Source organism: Oncorhynchus mykiss, chromosome 18 (genome assembly GCF_057628025.1).
Source record: "Oncorhynchus mykiss isolate SJ-2025 chromosome 18, ASM5762802v1, whole genome shotgun sequence".
NCBI classification, from domain to species: domain Eukaryota; kingdom Metazoa; phylum Chordata; class Actinopteri; order Salmoniformes; family Salmonidae; genus Oncorhynchus; species Oncorhynchus mykiss.
Genome location: NC_143039.1, coordinates 9,802,500 through 9,823,717, shown reverse-complemented (window position 1 = coordinate 9,823,717; position 21,218 = coordinate 9,802,500). Strand labels below are relative to the sequence as shown.

General features: G+C 48.1%; 1 protein-coding gene across 5 annotated transcripts in view; it reads left to right on the top strand.

Moving 5' to 3' along the window:
* Positions 1-21,008, top strand: part of LOC110517270 (tudor domain-containing protein 3) — a 64,814-nt gene extending 43,806 nt beyond the window's left edge. For 2 of the 5 annotated variants that reach the window (XM_090206732.1, XM_090206730.1), the window contains exons 11-15: positions 1,979-2,762; positions 3,923-4,448; positions 6,578-6,703; positions 7,466-7,601; positions 20,553-21,008. In XM_090206732.1, coding sequence (XP_090062858.1) covers positions 1,979-2,762; positions 3,923-4,448; positions 6,578-6,703; positions 7,466-7,576 — 1,547 coding nt within the window. In that variant the 3' untranslated portion in view covers positions 7,577-7,601; positions 20,553-21,008. Of the gene's footprint in view, positions 1-1,978; positions 2,763-3,922; positions 4,449-5,573; positions 5,708-6,577; positions 6,704-7,465; positions 7,602-20,552 lie in introns of those variants that run through there. The other 3 variants (XM_090206731.1, XM_090206733.1, XM_090206734.1) reach the window with 3 other exon arrangements.
* The last annotated feature ends 210 nt before the right edge of the window (positions 21,009-21,218 follow it).

Genomic DNA, 21,218 nt, shown 5'->3' with positions numbered 1-21,218 from the left:
CAGGTCAGTCACCAGACAGACAGAACAGTGCACTAGGCCTGTCTATCAGTATAGGCAGGTCAGTCACCAGACAGACAGAACAGTGCACTAGGCCTGTCTATCAGTATAGGCAGGTCAGACACCAGACAGACAGAACAGTGCACTAGGCCTGTCTATCAGTATAGGCAGGTCAGTCACCAGACAGACAGAACAGTGCACTAGGCCTATCTATCAGTATAGGCAGGTCAGACACCAGACAGACAGTCAGAACAGTGCACTAGGCCTATCTATCAGTATAGGCAGGTCAGACACCAGACAGACAGAACAGTGCACTAGGCCTGTCTATCAGTATAGACAGGTCAGACACCAGACAGACAGAACAGTGCACTAGGCCTATCTATCAGTATAGGCAGGTCAGACACCAGACAGACAGAACAGGGCACTAGGTCTATCTATCAGTATAGGCAGGTCAGACACCAGACAGACAGAACAGTGCACTAGGCCTATCTATCAGTATAGGCAGGTCAGACACCAGACAGACAGAACAGTGCACTAGGCCTGTCTATCAGTATAGACAGGTCAGACACCAGACAGACAGAACAGTGCACTAGGCCTGTCTATCAGTATAGGCAGGTCAGACACCAGACAGACAGAACAGTGCACTAGGCCTGTCTATCAGTATAGACAGGTCAGACACCAGACAGACAGAACAGTGCACTAGGCCTGTCTATCAGTATAGGCAGGTCAGACACCAGACAGACAGAACAGTGCACTAGGCCTATCTATCAGTATAGACAGGTCAGACACCAGACAGACAGAACAGTGCACTAGGCCTATCTATCAGTATAGACAGGTCAGACACCAGACAGAACAGAGCACTAGGCCTGTCTATCAGTATAGTCAGGTCAGTCACCAGACAGAACAGAGCACTAGGCCTATCTATCAGTATAGTCAGGTCAGTCACCAGACAGAACAGAGCACTAGGTCTATCTATCAGTATAGACAGGTCAGACACCAGACAGACAGTCAGAACAGTGCACTAGGTCTATCTATCAGTATAGGCAGGTCAGTCACCAGACAGACAGAACAGTGCACTAGGCCTATCTATCAGTATAGGCAGGTCAGTCACCAGACAGACAGAACAGTGCACTAGGCCTGTCTATCAGTATAGGCAGGTCAGACACCAGACAGACAGAACAGTGCACTAGGCCTGTCTATCAGTATAGGCAGGTCAGACACCAGACAGACAGAACCGGGCACTAGGCCTATCTATCAGTATAGGCAGGTCAGACACCAGACAGACAGAACAGTGCACTAGGCCTGTCTATCAGTATAGGCAGGTCAGACACCAGACAGACAGAACCGGGCACTAGGCCTGTCTATCAGTATAGACAGGTCAGACACCAGACAGACAGAACAGTGCACTAGGTCTATCTATCAGTATAGGCAGGTCAGACACCAGACAGACAGAACCGTGCACTAGGTCTATCTATCAGTATAGACAGGTCAGACACCAGACAGACAGTCAGAACAGTGCACTAGGCCTATCTATCAGTATAGACAGGTCAGACACCAGACAGACAGAACAGGGCACTAGGCCTGTCTATCAGTATAGGCAGGTCAGACACCAGACAGACAGAACCGGGCACTAGGCCTGTCTATCAGTATAGGCAGGTCAGACACCAGACAGACAGAACCGGGCACTAGGCCTGTCTATCAGTATAGGCAGGTCAGACACCAGACAGACAGAACCGGGCACTAGGCCTATCTATCAGTATAGGCAGGTCAGACACCAGACAGACAGAACCGGGCACTAGGCCTGTCTATCAGTATAGGCAGGTCAGACACCAGACAGACAGAACCGGGCACTAGGCCTGTCTATCGGCAAACAAAAACTACTTTTGCGTATCCAATTTGGTTGAAATGTTTTAATGTTTAAACATTCACACCTATGTGTGTGTGTGTGTGTGTGTGTGTTCTCTCTGGGTTTCTCCTCCAGAGCCAAAGAGCCAGTCCTCCCAGAGGCATCATGAGGGTAAGATGACGTTCCCTCCTAACAGCCAGTCCCAGGACAGGTACCCCCAACGCAGCGACAGGTCAGACGGTAGGAACGACTGGTCCAGGAACGACAGATCACGGAAGGAGAGAAACGAGAGGAACGACAGATCAGACTTCAGGAACGACAGGAACGACAGACCACCTCGTTTCCAGAGGGATAGTGACAAGGATTTCCCTAAACCTGGCCACGACCCCTCCATCGCCACATCCACCCCAGCCCCAGCTCCAGCAGGGAGCCGGCAAGGCCAGGAGAGAGCCCAGGACAGAGGCCAGGAAAGGGGCCAGACACAGGAGAAGGCCCCTCCTGGAGGTGGAGGAGGGTCAGAGAGGTGGAGAGAGGCCCAGCATGAGAGACAAACAGCCAGGGAGGCCAGAGGACAGACATCAGTTTTCTGCCCTGCTGCTACTTACCCTGCCCCCGGCCAGCGGAACAGAGAACCCAGAGACGGAACCCAGGGGGATTCTTCTGGTTCTAGAACCTTCCAACAGGGAATCAGAGTAGGTTCTAGTACTGGTTCCGGAGGGTTCCAGAACCAAAGTCGGAGAGAGCAGCACTCGGTACCCGATCTGTCGTTTAATAAGAGAGGAGGAGGAGGAGGGATGAAGCAGGACAACGGACCTGCACCAGCTGCCTCTAAACCAGGCCAGCACCAGACAGAGTCCAGTTCTAACTGTGTATCAGAACCTAAAGGGGTCCAGAGGTCTGACTGCGGAACAGACAACAGGTATGGATACTGGATTAGACTTGATTGGGAACGTCGTCTCATCAAATCAAATCACATTTTTATTGATCACATACACATGTTTAGCAGATGTTATTGATCACATACACATGGTTAGCAGATGTTATTGGTCACATACACATGGTTAGCAGATGTTATTGATCACATACACATGGTTATCAGATGTTATTGGTCACATACCCACGGTTAGCAGATGTTATTGGTCACATACACATGGTTAGCAGATGTTATTGGTCACATACACACGGTTAGCAGATGTTATTGGTCACATACACATGGTTAGCAGATGTTATTGATCACATACACATGGTTAGCAGATGTTATTGGTCACACACACATGGTTAGCAGATGTTATTGGTCACATACACATGGTTAGCAGATGTTATTGGTCACATACACACGGTTAGCAGATGTTATTGATCACATACACATGGTTAGCAGATGTTATTGATCACATACACATGTTTAGCAGATGTTATTGGTCACACACACATGGTTAGCAGATGTTATTGGTCACATACACATGGTTAGCAGATATTATTGGTCACATGGTTAGCAGATGTTATTGGTCACATACACATGGTTAGCAGATGTTATTGGTCACATACACATGGTTAGCAGATGTTATTGGTCACATACACATGGTTAGCAGATGTTATTGATCACATACACACGGTTAGCAGATGTTATTGGTCACATACACACGGTTAGCAGATGTTAATGTGAGTGTAGCGAAATGCTTGTGCTTCTAGTTCCGACAATGCAGTAATATCTAACAAGTAATCTAGCTAACAATTCCAAAACTACTACCCTATAGACACAAGTGTAAGGGGATAAAGAATATGTAAATAAAGATATATGAATGAGTGATGGTACAGAGCGGCATAGGCAAGATACAGTAGATGGTATAGAGGACAGTATATACATATGAGATGAATAATGTAAGGTATGTAAACATTATATTAAGTGGCATAGTTTGTATGGATACTTGATTAGACTTGACTATGAATGTCGTCTCATTGTCAATGTCATCCGTGTTTATGAATACAACGTGCGAGAGTTGACTGTTTTCTAATGTGTGCGCAGTGCCAACGAAGAAAGGTGCATTCTGGGATGTGCAGTAACGTTGTTTTGTATTGCAGAGCTGAGCCCAACAGCAGACGGAGAGGAGGAGGGGGGAAGTCCCACAGGGAAAGGCCCAACTCTGACAACTTTGACCGTTACCGGGACAACGGACCGTCGAACTCTTCAACGTCGTGGGCGGGGCAAGAGAAGGACTGTAGCGCCGGGACGCAGGACTGGGGCGTGTCCCGTGGTGAGTCTCGTCCAGTGAAAGGCCAAGTGGGCAGCGGCCCAGGCACGGGGCCACACCTCCAAAACGGTGACTCGTCAACGGAACACCGGACAGGGCCAATCAAACAACAGAACTACTCCTCTGGTCCCGCCCCCAGGGAGAGGGAGGAGCCACACAACAGGAACAGCACTAACCCCGCCCATAACAACTCCAACACCGCCCCTAAGAAGAGAACGGGGCAGGTCAAAGGGCAGAGGTCAGACCAGAGGTCAGACCAGGGGCAGGTTGGGACCATGGAGCCTGCAGTGGCTCAAGGCCTGGGGAACTTGAAACCAGGAGACCAGGTTCTAGCGCTTTACTGGGAAGACAACAAGGTACAACTATATTAACACTGGAGTTATGGTTAGGTAGATGGGAGTCATGGTTAGATAGATGGGAGTCATAGTTAGATAGATGGGAGTCATGGTTAGGTAGATGGGAGTCATGGTTAGATAGATGGGAGTCATAGTTAGATAGATGGGAGTCATGGTTAGATAGATGGGAGTCATGGTTAGATGGGAGTCATGGTTAGATAGATGGGAGTCATGGTTAGATAGATGAGAGTCATGGTTAGATAGATGGGAGTCATAGTTAGATAGATGTGAGTCATGGCTAGATAGATGGGAGTCATGGTTAGGTAGATGGGAGTCATGGTTAGATAGATGGGAGTCATAGTTAGATAGATGGGAGTCATGGTTAGATAGATGGGAGTCATGGTTAGATGGGAGTCATGGTTAGATAGATGGGAGTCATGGTTAGATAGATGAGAGTCATGGTTAGATAGATGGGAGTCATAGTTAGATAGATGTGAGTCATGGCTAGATAGATGGGAGTCATGGCTAGATAGATGGGAGTCATGGCTAGATAGATGGGAGTCATAGTTAGATAGATGGGAGTCATGGTTAGATTGATGGGAGTCATAGTTAGATAGATGGAAGGACAATCAACTATATTAACACTGGAGTCATGGTTAGATAGATGGGAGTCATGGTTAGATGGTTAGATAGATGGGAGTCATGGTTAGATAGATGGGAGTCATGGTTAGATAGATGGAAGTCATGGTTAGATAGATGAGAGTCATGGTTAGATAGATGGGAGTCATAGTTAGATAGATGTGAGTCATGGCTAGATAGATGGGAGTCATGACTAGATAGATGTGAGTCATGGCTAGATAGATGGGAGTCATGGCTAGATAGATGGGAGTCATGGCTAGATAGATGGGAGTCATGGCTAGATAGATGGGAGTCATAGTTAGATAGATGGGAGGACAATCAACTATATTAACACTGGAGTCATGGTTAGATAGATGGGAGTCATGGTTAGATAGATGGGAGTCATGGTTAGATAGATGGGAGTCATAGTTAGATAGATGGGAGTCATGGCTGTGTGTAATGACACCTCTGTGTGTAGTTCTATAGGTCCAGGATAGATGCTGTGTGTAATGACACCTCTGTGTGTAGTTCTACAGGTCCAGGATAGATGCTGTGTGTAATGACACCTCTGTGTGTAGTTCTACAGGTCCAGGATAGATGCTGTGTGTAATGACACCTCTGTGTGTAGTTCTCACAGGTCCAGGATAGATGCTGTGTGTAATGACACCTCTGTGTGTAGTTCTACAGGTCCAGGATAGATGCTGTGTGTAATGACACCTCTGTGTGTAGTTCTACAGGTCCAGGATAGATGCTGTGTATAATGACACCTCTGTGTGTAGTTCTACAGGTCCAGGGTAGATGCTGTGTGTAATGACACCTCTGTGTGTAGTTCTACAGGTCCAGGATAGATGCTGTGTATAATGACACCTCTGTGTGTAGTTCTACAGGTCCAGGATAGATGCTGTGTGTAATGACACCTCTGTGTGTAGTTCTACAGGTCCAGGATAGATGTTGTGTGTAATGACACCTCTGTGTGTAGTTCTACAGGTCCAGGATAGATGCTGTGTGTAATGACACCTCTGTGTGTAGTTCTCACAGGTCCAGGATAGATGCTGTGTATAATGACACCTCTGTGTGTAGTTCTACAGGTCCAGGATGGATGCTGTGTGTAATGACACCTCTGTGTGTAGTTCTACAGGTCCAGGATAGATGCTGTGTATAATGACACCTCTGTGTGTAGTTCTACAGGTCCAGGATAGATGCTGTGTATAATGACACCTCTGTGTGTAGTTCTACAGGTCCAGGATAGATGCTGTGTATAATGACACCTCTGTGTGTAGTTCTACAGGTCCAGGATAGATGCTGTGTGTAATGACACCTCTGTGTGTAGTTCTACAGGTCCAGGATAGATGTTGTGTGTAATGACACCTCTGTGTGTAGTTCTCACAGGTTCAGGATAGATGCTGTGTGTAATGACACCTCTGTGTGTAGTTCTACAGGTCCAGGATAGATGTTGTGTGTAATGACACCTCTGTGTGTAGTTCTCACAGGTTCAGGATAGATGCTGTGTGTAATGACACCTCTGTGTGTAGTTCTACAGGTCCAGGATAGATGCTGTTCATCCCTCTGGTCTCACGGCCGTCGTGGTCTTCACTGAGTATGGAAACTGTGAGGAGGTCCTTCTACACAACATCAGACCGGTCAGCACGGACTTCTGGGTAAGTATCTATGGGACTACAGTTGCTCTGTCTCGACTCACCTTTCCACGTTCCCTCATGTCCTCTCTCCTCTCCAGCTTCTCAAACCGTATTGGAGCAGAATGTCCAAGGCCCCCACCCCTAGTCCGTCGTCTCTGATGGGTTTTAGAGAAAGAGGAGAGGAAAAGAGGATGTGAGGAAACGAGGAAAGACTCATTGAGAATGAGCCTTCGTTCTACCTAATAGAAAGGCCTTGGTTGCGTCTAAGATGGCGCCTCATATTCAGGTGTGAATACACAGACTGATACAACGTGGGTTTAGCCTTCAGGAAGGTCAGCTGCTCTAATATCATCTCATAAACCAGCCCAGTGTATTCTCAGTGTCTTTAGTCCAGAGGGCAGATCTAGGATCAGGTCCTGCCTGTCAGAACGGCAGAGGAAGGGAGGGAGGGAGGGAGGGAGGGAGGGAAGGAGCTAGGGAGGGAGGGAGGAAGGAAGAGGGAGGGAGGGTGGCAGGGTAGCCTAGTGGTTAGAGCGTTGGACTAGTAACCGGAAGGTTGCAAGTTCAAAACCCCCAGCTGACAAGGTACAACTCTGTCGTTCTGCCCCTGAACAGGCAGTTAACCCAATGTTCCTAGACCGTCATTGTAAATAAGAATTTGTTCTTAACTGACTTGCCTCGTTAAATAAAGATAAAAATAAAAAAATAAATAAGAATAGAATCGTATTCAGTATGATTGAATAAATAAACAAACTGATGGTAGGTCTGTATGTGTGGTGGCAGAAGGAAGAGGAGGGGCTAGAGTACCGTCGCGGGGGAGACGGGCAGCCTAGGACCACCACGAGGACGCGGCCCACGGTCCAGTATTACCAGCCGCCCAGGGCCAGGGACTGACTGACCACATCATGACTGAGTTACGGTACAGACACAACACCTGGACACTACATGACTGAGTTACAGTACAGACACAACACCTGGACACTACATGACTGAGTTACGGTACAGACACAACACCTGGACACTACATGACTGAGTTACGGTACAGACAGGTTACACCTGGACACTACATGACTGAGTTACAGTACAGACAGGTTACACCTGGACACTACATGACTGAGTTACGGTACAGACAGGTTACACCTGGACACTACATGACTGAGTTACTGTACAGACAGGTTACACCTGGACACTACATGACTGAGTTACAGTACAGACAGGTTACACCTGGACACTACATGACTGAGTTACGGTACAGACACAACACCTGGACACTACATGACTGAGTTACGGTACAGACAGGTTACACCTGGACACTACATGACTGAGTTACAGTACAGACAGGTTACACCTGGACACTACATGACTGAGTTACGGTACAGACAGGTTACACCTGGACACTACATGACTGAGTTACTGTACAGACAGGTTACACCTGGACACTACATGACTGAGTTACAGTACAGACAGGTTACACCTGGACACTACATGACTGAGTTACGGTACAGACACAACACCTGGACACTACATGACTGAGTTACGGTACAGACACAACACCTGGACACTACATGACTGAGTTACGGTACAGACAGGTTACACCTGGACACTACATGACTGAGTTACGGTACAGACACAACACCTGGACACTACATGACTGAGTTACGGTACAGACACAACACCTGGACACTACATGACTGAGTTACGGTACAGACACAACACCTGGACACTACATGACTGAGTTACGGTACAGACACAACACCTGGACACTACATGACTGAGTTACTGTACAGACAGGTTACACCTGGACACTACATGACTGAGTTACGGTACAGACACAACACCTGGACACTACATGACTGAGTTACGGTACAGACACAACACCTGGACACTACATGACTGAGTTACGGTACAGACACAACACCTGGACACTACATGACTGAGTTACGGTACAGACACAACACCTGGACACTACATGACTGAGTTACGGTACAGACACAACACCTGGACACTACATGACTGAGTTACGGTACAGACAGGTTACACCTGGACACTACATGACTGAGTTACGGTACAGACACAACACCTGGACACTACATGACTGAGTTACGGTACAGACAGGTTACACCTGGACACTACATGACTGAGTTACAGTACAGACAGGTTACACCTGGACACTACATGACTGAGTTACGGTACAGACAGGTTACACCTGGACACTACATGACTGAGTTACGGTACAGACAGGTTACACCTGGACACTACATGACTGAGTTACGGTACAGACAGGTTACACCTGGACACTACATGACTGAGTTACGGTACAGACAGGTTACACCTGGACACTACATGACTGAGTTACGGTACAGACACAACACCTGGACACTACATGACTGAGTTACGGTACAGACACAACACCTGGACATTACATGACTGAGTTACGGTACAGACACAACACCTGGACACTACATGACTGAGTTACGGTACAGACACAACACCTGGACACTACATGACTGAGTTACGGTACAGACAGGTTACACCTGGACACTACATGACTGAGTTATGGTACAGACACAACACCTGGACACTACATGACTGAGTTACGGTACAGACACAACACCTGGACACTACATGACTGAGTTACGGTACAGACAGGTTACACCTGGACACTACATGACTGAGTTACGGTACAGACAGGTTACACCTGGACACTACATGACTGAGTTACGGTACAGACAGGTTACACCTGGACACTACATGACTGAGTTACAGTACAGACAGGTTACACCTGGACACTACATGACTGAGATACAGTACAGACACAACACCTGGACACTACATGACTGAGTTACGGTACAGACACAACACCTGGACACTACATGACTGAGTTACGGTACAGACAGGTTACACCTGGACACTACATGACTGAGTTACTGTACAGACACAACACCTGGACACTACATGACTGAGTTACGGTACAGACACAACACCTGGACACTACATGACTGAGATACGGTACAGACACAACACCTGGACACTACATGACTGAGTTACGGTACAGACACAACACCTGGACACTACATGACTGAGTTACGGTACAGACACAACACCTGGACACTACATGACTGAGTTACGGTACAGACACAACACCTGGACACTACATGACTGAGTTACAGTACAGACACAACACCTGGACACTACATGACTGAGTTACGGTACAGACACAACACCTGGACACTACATGACTGAGTTACGGTACAGACAGGTTACACCTGGACACTACATGACTGAGTTACGGTACAGACACAACACCTGGACACTACATGACTGAGTTACGGTACAGACACAACACCTGGACACTACATGACTGAGTTACGGTACAGACAGGTTACACCTGGACACTACATGACTGAGTTACTGTACAGACACAACACCTGGACACTACATGACTGAGTTACGGTACAGACACAACACCTGGACACTACATGACTGAGTTACGGTACAGACAGGTTACACCTGGACTCTACATGACTGAGTTACGGTACAGACAGGTTACACCTGGACACTACATGACTGAGTTACGGTACAGACACAACACCTGGACACTACATGACTGAGTTACGGTACAGACAGGTTACACCTGGACACTACATGACTGAGTTACGGTACAGACACAACACCTGGACACTACATGACTGAGTTACGGTACAGACACAACACCTGGACACTACATGACTGAGATACGGTACAGACACAACACCTGGACACTACATGACTGAGTTACGGTACAGACACAACACCTGGACACTACATGACTGAGTTACGGTACAGACACAACACCTGGACACTACATGACTGAGTTACGGTACAGACACAACACCTGGACACTACATGACTGAGTTACGGTACAGACACAACACCTGGACACTACATGACTGAGATACGGTACAGACACAACACCTGGACACTACATGACTGAGTTACGGTACAGACAGGTTACACCTGGACACTACATGACTGAGTTACGGTACAGACACAACACCTGGACACTACATGACTGAGTTATGGTACAGACAGGTTACACCTGGACACTACATGACTGAGTTACGGTACAGACAGGTTACACCTGGACACTACATGACTGAGTTACGGTACAGACACAACACCTGGACACTACATGACTGAGTTACGGTACAGACAGGTTACACCTGGACACTACATGACTGAGTTACGGTACAGACACAACACCTGGACACTACATGACTGAGTTACGGTACAGACACAACACCTGGACACTACATGACTGAGATACGGTACAGACACAACACCTGGACACTACATGACTGAGTTACGGTACAGACACAACACCTGGACACTACATGACTGAGTTACGGTACAGACACAACACCTGGACACTACATGACTGAGTTACGGTACAGACAGGTTACACCTGGACACTACATGACTGAGTTACGGTACAGACACAACACCTGGACACTACATGACTGAGATACGGTACAGACACAACACCTGGACACTACATGACTGAGTTACGGTACAGACACAACACCTGGACACTACATGACTGAGTTACGGTACAGACACAACACCTGGACACTACATGACTGAGTTACGGTACAGACAGGTTACACCTGGACACTACATGACTGAGATACGGTACAGACACAACACCTGGACACTACATGACTGAGTTACGGTACAGACACAACACCTGGACACTACATGACTGAGTTACGGTACAGACACAACACCTGGACACTACATGACTGAGTTACGGTACAGACACAACACCTGGACACTACATGACTGAGTTACGGTACAGACACAACACCTGGACACTACATGACTGAGTTACGGTACAGACACAACACCTGGACACTACATGACTGAGTTACGGTACAGACACAACACCTGGACACTACATGACTGAGATACGGTACAGACACAACACCTGGACACTACATGACTGAGTTACGGTACAGACACAACACCTGGACACTACATGACTGAGTTACGGTACAGACAGGTTACACCTGGACACTACATGACTGAGTTACGGTACAGACACAACACCTGGACACTACATGACTGAGTTACGGTACAGACACAACACCTGGACACTACATGACTGAGTTACGGTACAGACACAACACCTGGACACTACATGACTGAGTTACGGTACAGACAGGTTACACCTGGACACTACATGACTGAGTTACGGTACAGACAGGTTACACCTGGACACTACATGACTGAGATACGGTACAGACACAACACCTGGACACTACATGACTGAGTTACGGTACAGACACAACACCTGGACACTACATGACTGAGTTACGGTACAGACACAACACCTGGACACTACATGACTGAGTTACGGTACAGACACAACACCTGGACACTACATGACTGAGATACGGTACAGACACAACACCTGGACACTACATGACTGAGATACGGTACAGACACAACACCTGGACACTACATGACTGAGTTACGGTACAGACACAACACCTGGACACTACATGACTGAGTTACGGTACAGACACAACACCTGGACACTACATGACTGAGTTACGGTACAGACACAACACCTGGACACTACATGACTGAGTTACGGTACAGACAGGTTACACCTGGACACTACATGACTGAGTTACGGTACAGACAGGTTACACCTGGACACTACATGACTGAGTTACGGTACAGACACAACACCTGGACACTACATGACTGAGTTACGGTACAGACACAACACCTGGACACTACATGACTGAGTTACGGTACAGACAGGTTACACCTGGACACTACATGACTGAGATACGGTACAGACACAACACCTGGACACTACATGACTGAGTTACGGTACAGACACAACACCTGGACACTACATGACTGAGTTACGGTACAGACACAACACCTGGACACTACATGACTGAGTTACGGTACAGACACAACACCTGGACACTACATGACTGAGATACGGTACAGACACAACACCTGGACACTACATGACTGAGATACGGTACAGACACAACACCTGGACACTACATGACTGAGTTACGGTACAGACACAACACCTGGACACTACATGACTGAGTTACGGTACAGACACAACACCTGGACACTACATGACTGAGTTACGGTACAGACACAACACCTGGACACTACATGACTGAGTTACGGTACAGACAGGTTACACCTGGACACTACATGACTGAGTTACGGTACAGACAGGTTACACCTGGACACTACATGACTGAGTTATGGTACAGACACAACACCTGGACACTACATGACTGAGTTACGGTACAGACACAACACCTGGACACTACATGACTGAGTTACGGTACAGACAGGTTACACCTGGACACTACATGACTGAGTTACGGTACAGACACAACACCTGGACACTACATGACTGAGTTACGGTACAGACAGGTTACACCTGGACACTACATGACTGAGTTACGGTACAGACACAACACCTGGACACTACATGACTGAGTTACGGTACAGACACAACACCTGGACACTACATGACTGAGATACGGTACAGACACAACACCTGGACACTACATGACTGAGTTACGGTACAGACACAACACCTGGACACTACATGACTGAGTTACGGTACAGACAGGTTACACCTGGACACTACATGACTGAGTTACGGTACAGACACAACACCTGGACACTACATGACTGAGTTACGGTACAGACAGGTTACACCTGGACACTACATGACTGAGTTACGGTACAGACACAACACCTGGACACTACATGACTGAGTTACGGTACAGACACAACACCTGGACACTACATGACTGAGATACGGTACAGACACAACACCTGGACACTACATGACTGAGTTACGGTACAGACACAACACCTGGACACTACATGACTGAGTTACGGTACAGACAGGTTACACCTGGACACTACATGACTGAGTTACGGTACAGACACAACACCTGGACACTACATGACTGAGTTACGGTACAGACACAACACCTGGACACTACATGACTGAGTTACGGTACAGACAGGTTACACCTGTACACTACATGACTGAGTTACGGTACAGACACAACACCTGGACACTACATGACTGAGTTACGGTACAGACACAACACCTGGACACTACATGACTGAGTTACGGTACAGACACAACACCTGGACACTACATGACTGAGATACGGTACAGACACAACACCTGGACACTACATGACTGAGATACGGTACAGACACAACACCTGGACACTACATGACTGAGTTACGGTACAGACACAACACCTGGACACTACATGACTGAGTTACGGTACAGACACAACACCTGGACACTACATGACTGAGTTACGGTACAGACAGGTTACACCTGGACACTACATGACTGAGATACGGTACAGACACAACACCTGGACACTACATGACTGAGTTACGGTACAGACACAACACCTGGACACTACATGACTGAGTTACGGTACAGACACAACACCTGGACACTACATGACTGAGTTACGGTACAGACACAACACCTGGACACTACATGACTGAGTTACGGTACAGACACAACACCTGGACACTACATGACTGAGATACGGTACAGACACAACACCTGGACACTACATGACTGAGTTACGGTACAGACAGGTTACACCTGGACACTACATGACTGAGTTACGGTACAGACACAACACCTGGACACTACATGACTGAGTTACGGTACAGACACAACACCTGGACACTACATGACTGAGTTACGGTACAGACACAACACCTGGACACTACATGACTGAGTTACGGTACAGACACAACACCTGGACACTACATGACTGAGTTACGGTACAGACACAACACCTGGACACTACATGACTGAGTTACGGTACAGACACAACACCTGGACACTACATGACTGAGATACGGTACAGACACAACACCTGGACACTACATGACTGAGTTACGGTACAGACACAACACCTGGACACTACATGACTGAGTTACGGTACAGACAGGTTACACCTGGACACTACATGACTGAGTTACGGTACAGACACAACACCTGGACACTACATGACTGAGTTACGGTACAGACACAACACCTGGACACTACATGACTGAGTTACGGTACAGACAGGTTACACCTGGACACTACATGACTGAGTTACGGTACAGACAGGTTACACCTGGACACTACATGACTGAGATACGGTACAGACACAACACCTGGACACTACATGACTGAGTTACGGTACAGACACAACACCTGGACACTACATGACTGAGTTACGGTACAGACACAACACCTGGACACTACATGACTGAGTTACGGTACAGACACAACACCTGGACACTACATGACTGAGATACGGTACAGACACAACACCTGGACACTACATGACTGAGATACGGTACAGACACAACACCTGGACACTACATGACTGAGTTACGGTACAGACACAACACCTGGACACTACATGACTGAGTTACGGTACAGACACAACACCTGGACACTACATGACTGAGTTACGGTACAGACACAACACCTGGACACTACATGACTGAGTTACGGTACAGACAGGTTACACCTGGACACTACATGACTGAGTTACGGTACAGACAGGTTACACCTGGACACTACATGACTGAGTTACGGTACAGACACAACACCTGGACACTACATGACTGAGTTACGGTACAGACACAACACCTGGACACTACATGACTGAGTTACGGTACAGACAGGTTACACCTGGACACTACATGACTGAGATACGGTACAGACACAACACCTGGACACTACATGACTGAGTTACGGTACAGACACAACACCTGGACACTACATGACTGAGTTACGGTACAGACACAACACCTGGACACTACATGACTGAGTTACGGTACAGACACAACACCTGGACACTACATGACTGAGATACGGTACAGACACAACACCTGGACACTACATGACTGAGATACGGTACAGACACAACACCTGGACACTACATGACTGAGTTACGGTACAGACAGGTTACACCTGGACACTACATGACTGAGTTACGGTACAGACACAACACCTGGACACTACATGACTGAGTTACGGTACAGACACAACACCTGGACACTACATGACTGAGTTACGGTACAGACAGGTTACACCTGGACACTACATGACTGAGTTACGGTACAGACAGGTTACACCTGGACACTACATGACTGAGTTACGGTACAGACACAACACCTGGACACTACATGACTGAGTTACGGTACAGACAGGTTACACCTGGACACTACATGACTGAGTTATGGTACAGACACAACACCTGGACACTACATGACTGAGTTACGGTACAGACACAACACCTGGACACTACATGACTGAGTTACGGTACAGACACAACACCTGGACACTACATGACTGAGTTACGGTACAGACAGGTTACACCTGGACACTACATGACTGAGTTACGGTACAGACACAACACCTGGACACTACATGACTGAGTTACGGTACAGACAGGTTACACCTGGACACTACATGACTGAGTTACGGTACAGACACAACACCTGGACACTACATGACTGAGTTACGGTACAGACACAACACCTGGACACTACATGACTGAGTTACGGTACAGACACAACACCTGGACACTACATGACTGAGTTACGGTACAGACACAACACCTGGACACTACATGACTGAGTTACTGTACAGACAGGTTACACCTGGACACTACATGACTGAGTTACGGTACAGACACAACACCTGGACACTACATGACTGAGTTACGGTACAGACAGGTTACACCTGGACACTACATGACTGAGTTACGGTACAGACACAACACCTGGACACTACATGACTGAGTTACGGTACAGACACAACACCTGGACACTACATGACTGAGTTACGGTACAGACACAACACCTGGACACTACATGACTGAGTTACGGTACAGACACAACACCTGGACACTACATGACTGAGTTACAGTACAGACAGGTTACACCTGGACACTACATGACTGAGTTATGGTACAGACACAACACCTGGACACTACATGACTGAGTTACGGTACAGACACAACACCTGGACACTACATGACTGAGTTACGGTACAGACACAACACCTGGACACTACATGACTGAGTTACGGTACAGACAGGTTACACCTGGACACTACATGACTGAGTTACGGTACAGACACAACACCTGGACACTACATGACTGAGTTACAGTACAGACAGGTTACACCTGGACACTACATGACTGAGTTACGGTACAGACACAACACCTGGACACTACATGACTGAGTTACGGTACAGACAGGTTACACCTGGACACTACATGACTGAGTTACAGTACAGACAGGTTACACCTGGACACTACATGACTGAGTTACGGTACAGACAGGTTACACCTGGACACTACATGACTGAGATACGGTACAGACACAACACCTGGACACTACATGACTGAGTTACGGTACAGACACAACACCTGGACACTACATGACTGAGTTACGGTACAGACACAACACCTGGACACTACATGACTGAGTTACGGTACAGACACAACACCTGGACATTACATGACTGAGTTACGGTACAGACACAACACCTGGACACTACATGACTGAGTTACGGTACAGACACAACACCTGGACACTACATGACTGAGTTACGGTACAGACAGGTTACACCTGGACACTACATGACTGAGTTACGGTACAGACAGGTTACACCTGGACACTACATGACTGAGTTACGGTACAGACACAACACCTGGACACTACATGACTGAGTTACAGTACAGACACAACACCTGGACACTACATGACTGAGTTACGGTACAGACAGGTTACACCTGGACACTACATGACTGAGTTACGGTACAGACAGGTTACACCTGGACACTACATGACTGAGTTATGGTACAGACACAACACCTGGACACTACATGACTGAGTTACGGTACAGACACAACACCTGGACACTACATGACTGAGTTACGGTACAGACAGGTTACACCTGGACACTACATGACTGAGTTACGGTACAGACAGGTTACACCTGGACACTACATGACTGAGTTACGGTACAGACACAACACCTGGACACTACATGACTGAGTTACGGTACAGACACAACACCTGGACACTACATGACTGAGTTACAGTACAGACAGGTTACACCTGGACACTACATGACTGAGTTATGGTACAGACACAACACCTGGACACTACATGACTGAGTTATGGTACAGACAGGTTACACCTGGACACTACATGACTGAGTTACGGTACAGACAGGTTACACCTGGACACTACATGACTGAGTTACGGTACAGACAGGTTACACCTGGACACTACATGACTGAGTTACGGTACAGACACAACAGGGGGACACAACTGTCCCCCTTGGCCAGGTAAACACTATAGCAGTTTAGTCCCAAATGGCCCTCTGTTCCCTTGATTGTGCGCTACTTTTGACCAGATTGCTATGGGTTAGTCCTACGGGTCCTGGTCTATGGGTTAGTCCTACGGGTCCTGGCCTATGGGTTAGTCCTACGGGTCCTGGCCTATGGGTTAGTCCTACGGGTCCTGGTCTACGGGCCGTGGTCTATGGGTTAGTCCTACGGGCCCTGGTCTATGGGTTAGTCCTACGGGTCCTGGTCTATGGGTTAGTCCTACGGGTCCTGGTCTATGGGTTAGTCCTACGGGTCCTGGTCTATGGGTTAGTCCTACGGGTCCTGGTCTATGGGTTAGTCCTACGGGTCCTGGTCTATGGGTTAGTCCTACGGGTCCTGGTCTATGGGTTAGTCCTACGGGTCCTGGTCTATGGGTTAGTCCTACGGGCCCTGGTCTATGGGTTAGTCCTACGGGTCCTGGTCTATGGGTTAGTCCTACGGGCCCTGGTCTATGGGTTAGTCCTACGGGTCCTGGTCTATGGGTTAGTCCTACGGGTCCTGGTCTATGGGTTAGTCCTACGGGCCCTGGTCTATGGGTTAGTCCTACGGGTCCTGGTCTATGGGTTAGTCCTACGGGTCCTGGTCTATGGGTTAGTCCTACGGGTCCTGGTCTATGGGTTAGTCCTACGGGTCCTGGTCTATGGGTTAGTCCTACGGGTCCTGGTCTATGGGTTAGTCCTACGGGTCCTGGTCTATGGGTTAGTCCTACGGGTCCTGGTCTATGGGTTAGTCCTACGGGTCCTGGTCTATGGGTTAGTCCTACGGGCCCTGGTCTATGGGTTAGTCCTACGGGTCCTGGTCTATGGGTTAGTCCTACGGGTCCTGGTCTATGGGTTAGTCCTACGGGTCCTGGTCTATGGGTTAGTCCTACGGGTCCTGGTCTATGGGTTAGTCCTACGGGTCCTGGTCTATGGGTTAGTCCTACGGGTCCTGGTCTATGGGTTAGTCCTACGGGTCCTGGCCTATGGGTTAGTCCTACGGGTCCTGGCCTATGGGTTAGTCCTACGGGTCCTGGCCTATGGGTTAGTCCTACGGGTCCTGGTCTATGGGTTAGTCCTACGGGCCCTGGTCTATGGGTTAGTCCTACGGGTCCTGGCCTATGGGTTAGTCCTACGGGTCCTGGCCTATGGGTTAGTCCTACGGGTCCTGGTCTATGGGTTAGTCCTACGGGTCCTGGTCTACGGGCCGTGGTCTATGGGTTAGTCCTACGGGTCCTGATCTATGGGTTAGTCCTACGGGCCCTGGTCTATGGGTTAGTCCTACGGGCCCTGGTCTATGGGTTAGTCCTACGGGTCCTGGTCTATGGGTTAGTCCTACGGATCCTGGTCTATGGGTTAGTCCTACGGGCCCTGGTCTATGGGTCAGTCCCACGGGTCCTTGTCTATGGGTTAGTCCTACGGGCCCTGGTCTATGGGTTAGTCCTACGGGTCCTGGTCTATGGGTTCGTCCTACGGGCCCTGGCCTATGGGTTAGTCCTACGGGCCCTGGTCTAAAGTAGTGTACTGTATTGGAAATGTAGTGCTATTTTGGACGCATGTCCCGTTCTGAGAACCACCCCGCTGACCGTTCACACTAGACCCTCCCTCCCTCCCTCCCTCCCTCCCTCCCTCCCTCCCTCCCTCCCTCCCTCCCTCCCTCCCTCCACACAGTTAGTCAGTAGCTAGCCTGAGGGCCTTATCGTCAAGTAAACAGCCCCCAGAGAGCAGACAGCAGCCGTTACCGCGGTTACCAGCGCTACGTCACGATAATATGATAGGTAAGGTTTGTGTGTTTTATTGACAGAAAGATTGTTTTACTCCCCAAGGCTGGATTGATCTTGGTTCAAAGCAGTGTGAACTGAACACGGGGTTGATGAGGTGATCTGATGAACTGAACACGGGGTTGATGAGGTGATCTGATGAACTGAACACAGGGTTGATGTTGGTTTGATGAGGGGGTTTGATGAACTGAACACGGGGTTGATGAGGTGATCTGATGAACTGAACACAGGGTTGATGTTGGTTTGATGAGGGGGTTTGATGAACTGAACACAGGGTTGATGAGGTGATCTGATGAACTGAACACAGGGTTGATGAGGTGATCTGATGAACTGAACACAGGGTGGATGGGGGTTTGATGAGGTGAACACAGGGTTGATGTTGGTTTGATGAGGTGATCTGATGAACTGAACACAGGGTTGATGAGGTGATCTGATGAACTGAACACAGGGTTGATGAGGTGATCTGATGAACTGAACACAGGGTTGATGGTAGTTTGATGAACTGAACACAGGGTTGATGGTGGTTTGATGAGGTGATCTGATGAACTGAACACAGGGTTGATGGTAGTTTGATGAGGTGGTCTGATGAACTGACAGTCTGTCTGTTTCTTTTCCCCCCCTCAGACGGAATCTACAAAGGATCCCAGAGGTCGACGCATCTGACCTCAAAAAAACCACATCTTTCTTCTCTCGGGGGTTGCAAAATTCCCGCGACTTTCCCAGGATTTTTCCCAGAAATCCCTGTTTTGGAGGATTCCACGTCCTTATTGTTCCCTCCTGATTCCACAGAATCGTTCAACTGTGGATTTCTGAAAAACAGACTTTTGGGAAAGTTAGTGGGATTTTTTTGCAGGCCTTCTCTCCTCTTCACCAAATACACGATGACTGACTCTTCCTCTGTGTTCACTTTGTGTCTCCATATCAAGAAGTGTGAAACATTCAGGAATTGGAATTGTTGCTCAAAAGGAGGCTGACAACGAGGACTCTAGCTAACAGACTTTGTGAAGCGCACAGCCGCTGTACACGGGGAAGATTTGTAAAATAGTTTATTATTAGACAAATAAAAATACTGCTCCTGTATTTCTCTGGTTTTTATTTGTCTGATTTGAAATCTGTTGTCCAATGAACTGTCTCATGTTGCACCCTTATTGTCTCAGTCCGTGTGTTCCTGTCTGACAGCTCAGTCCATGTGTTCCTGTCTGACAGCTCAGTCCATGTGTTCCTGTCTGACAGCTCAGTCCATGTGTTCCTGTCTGACAGCTCAGTCCATGTGTTCCTGTCTGACAGCTC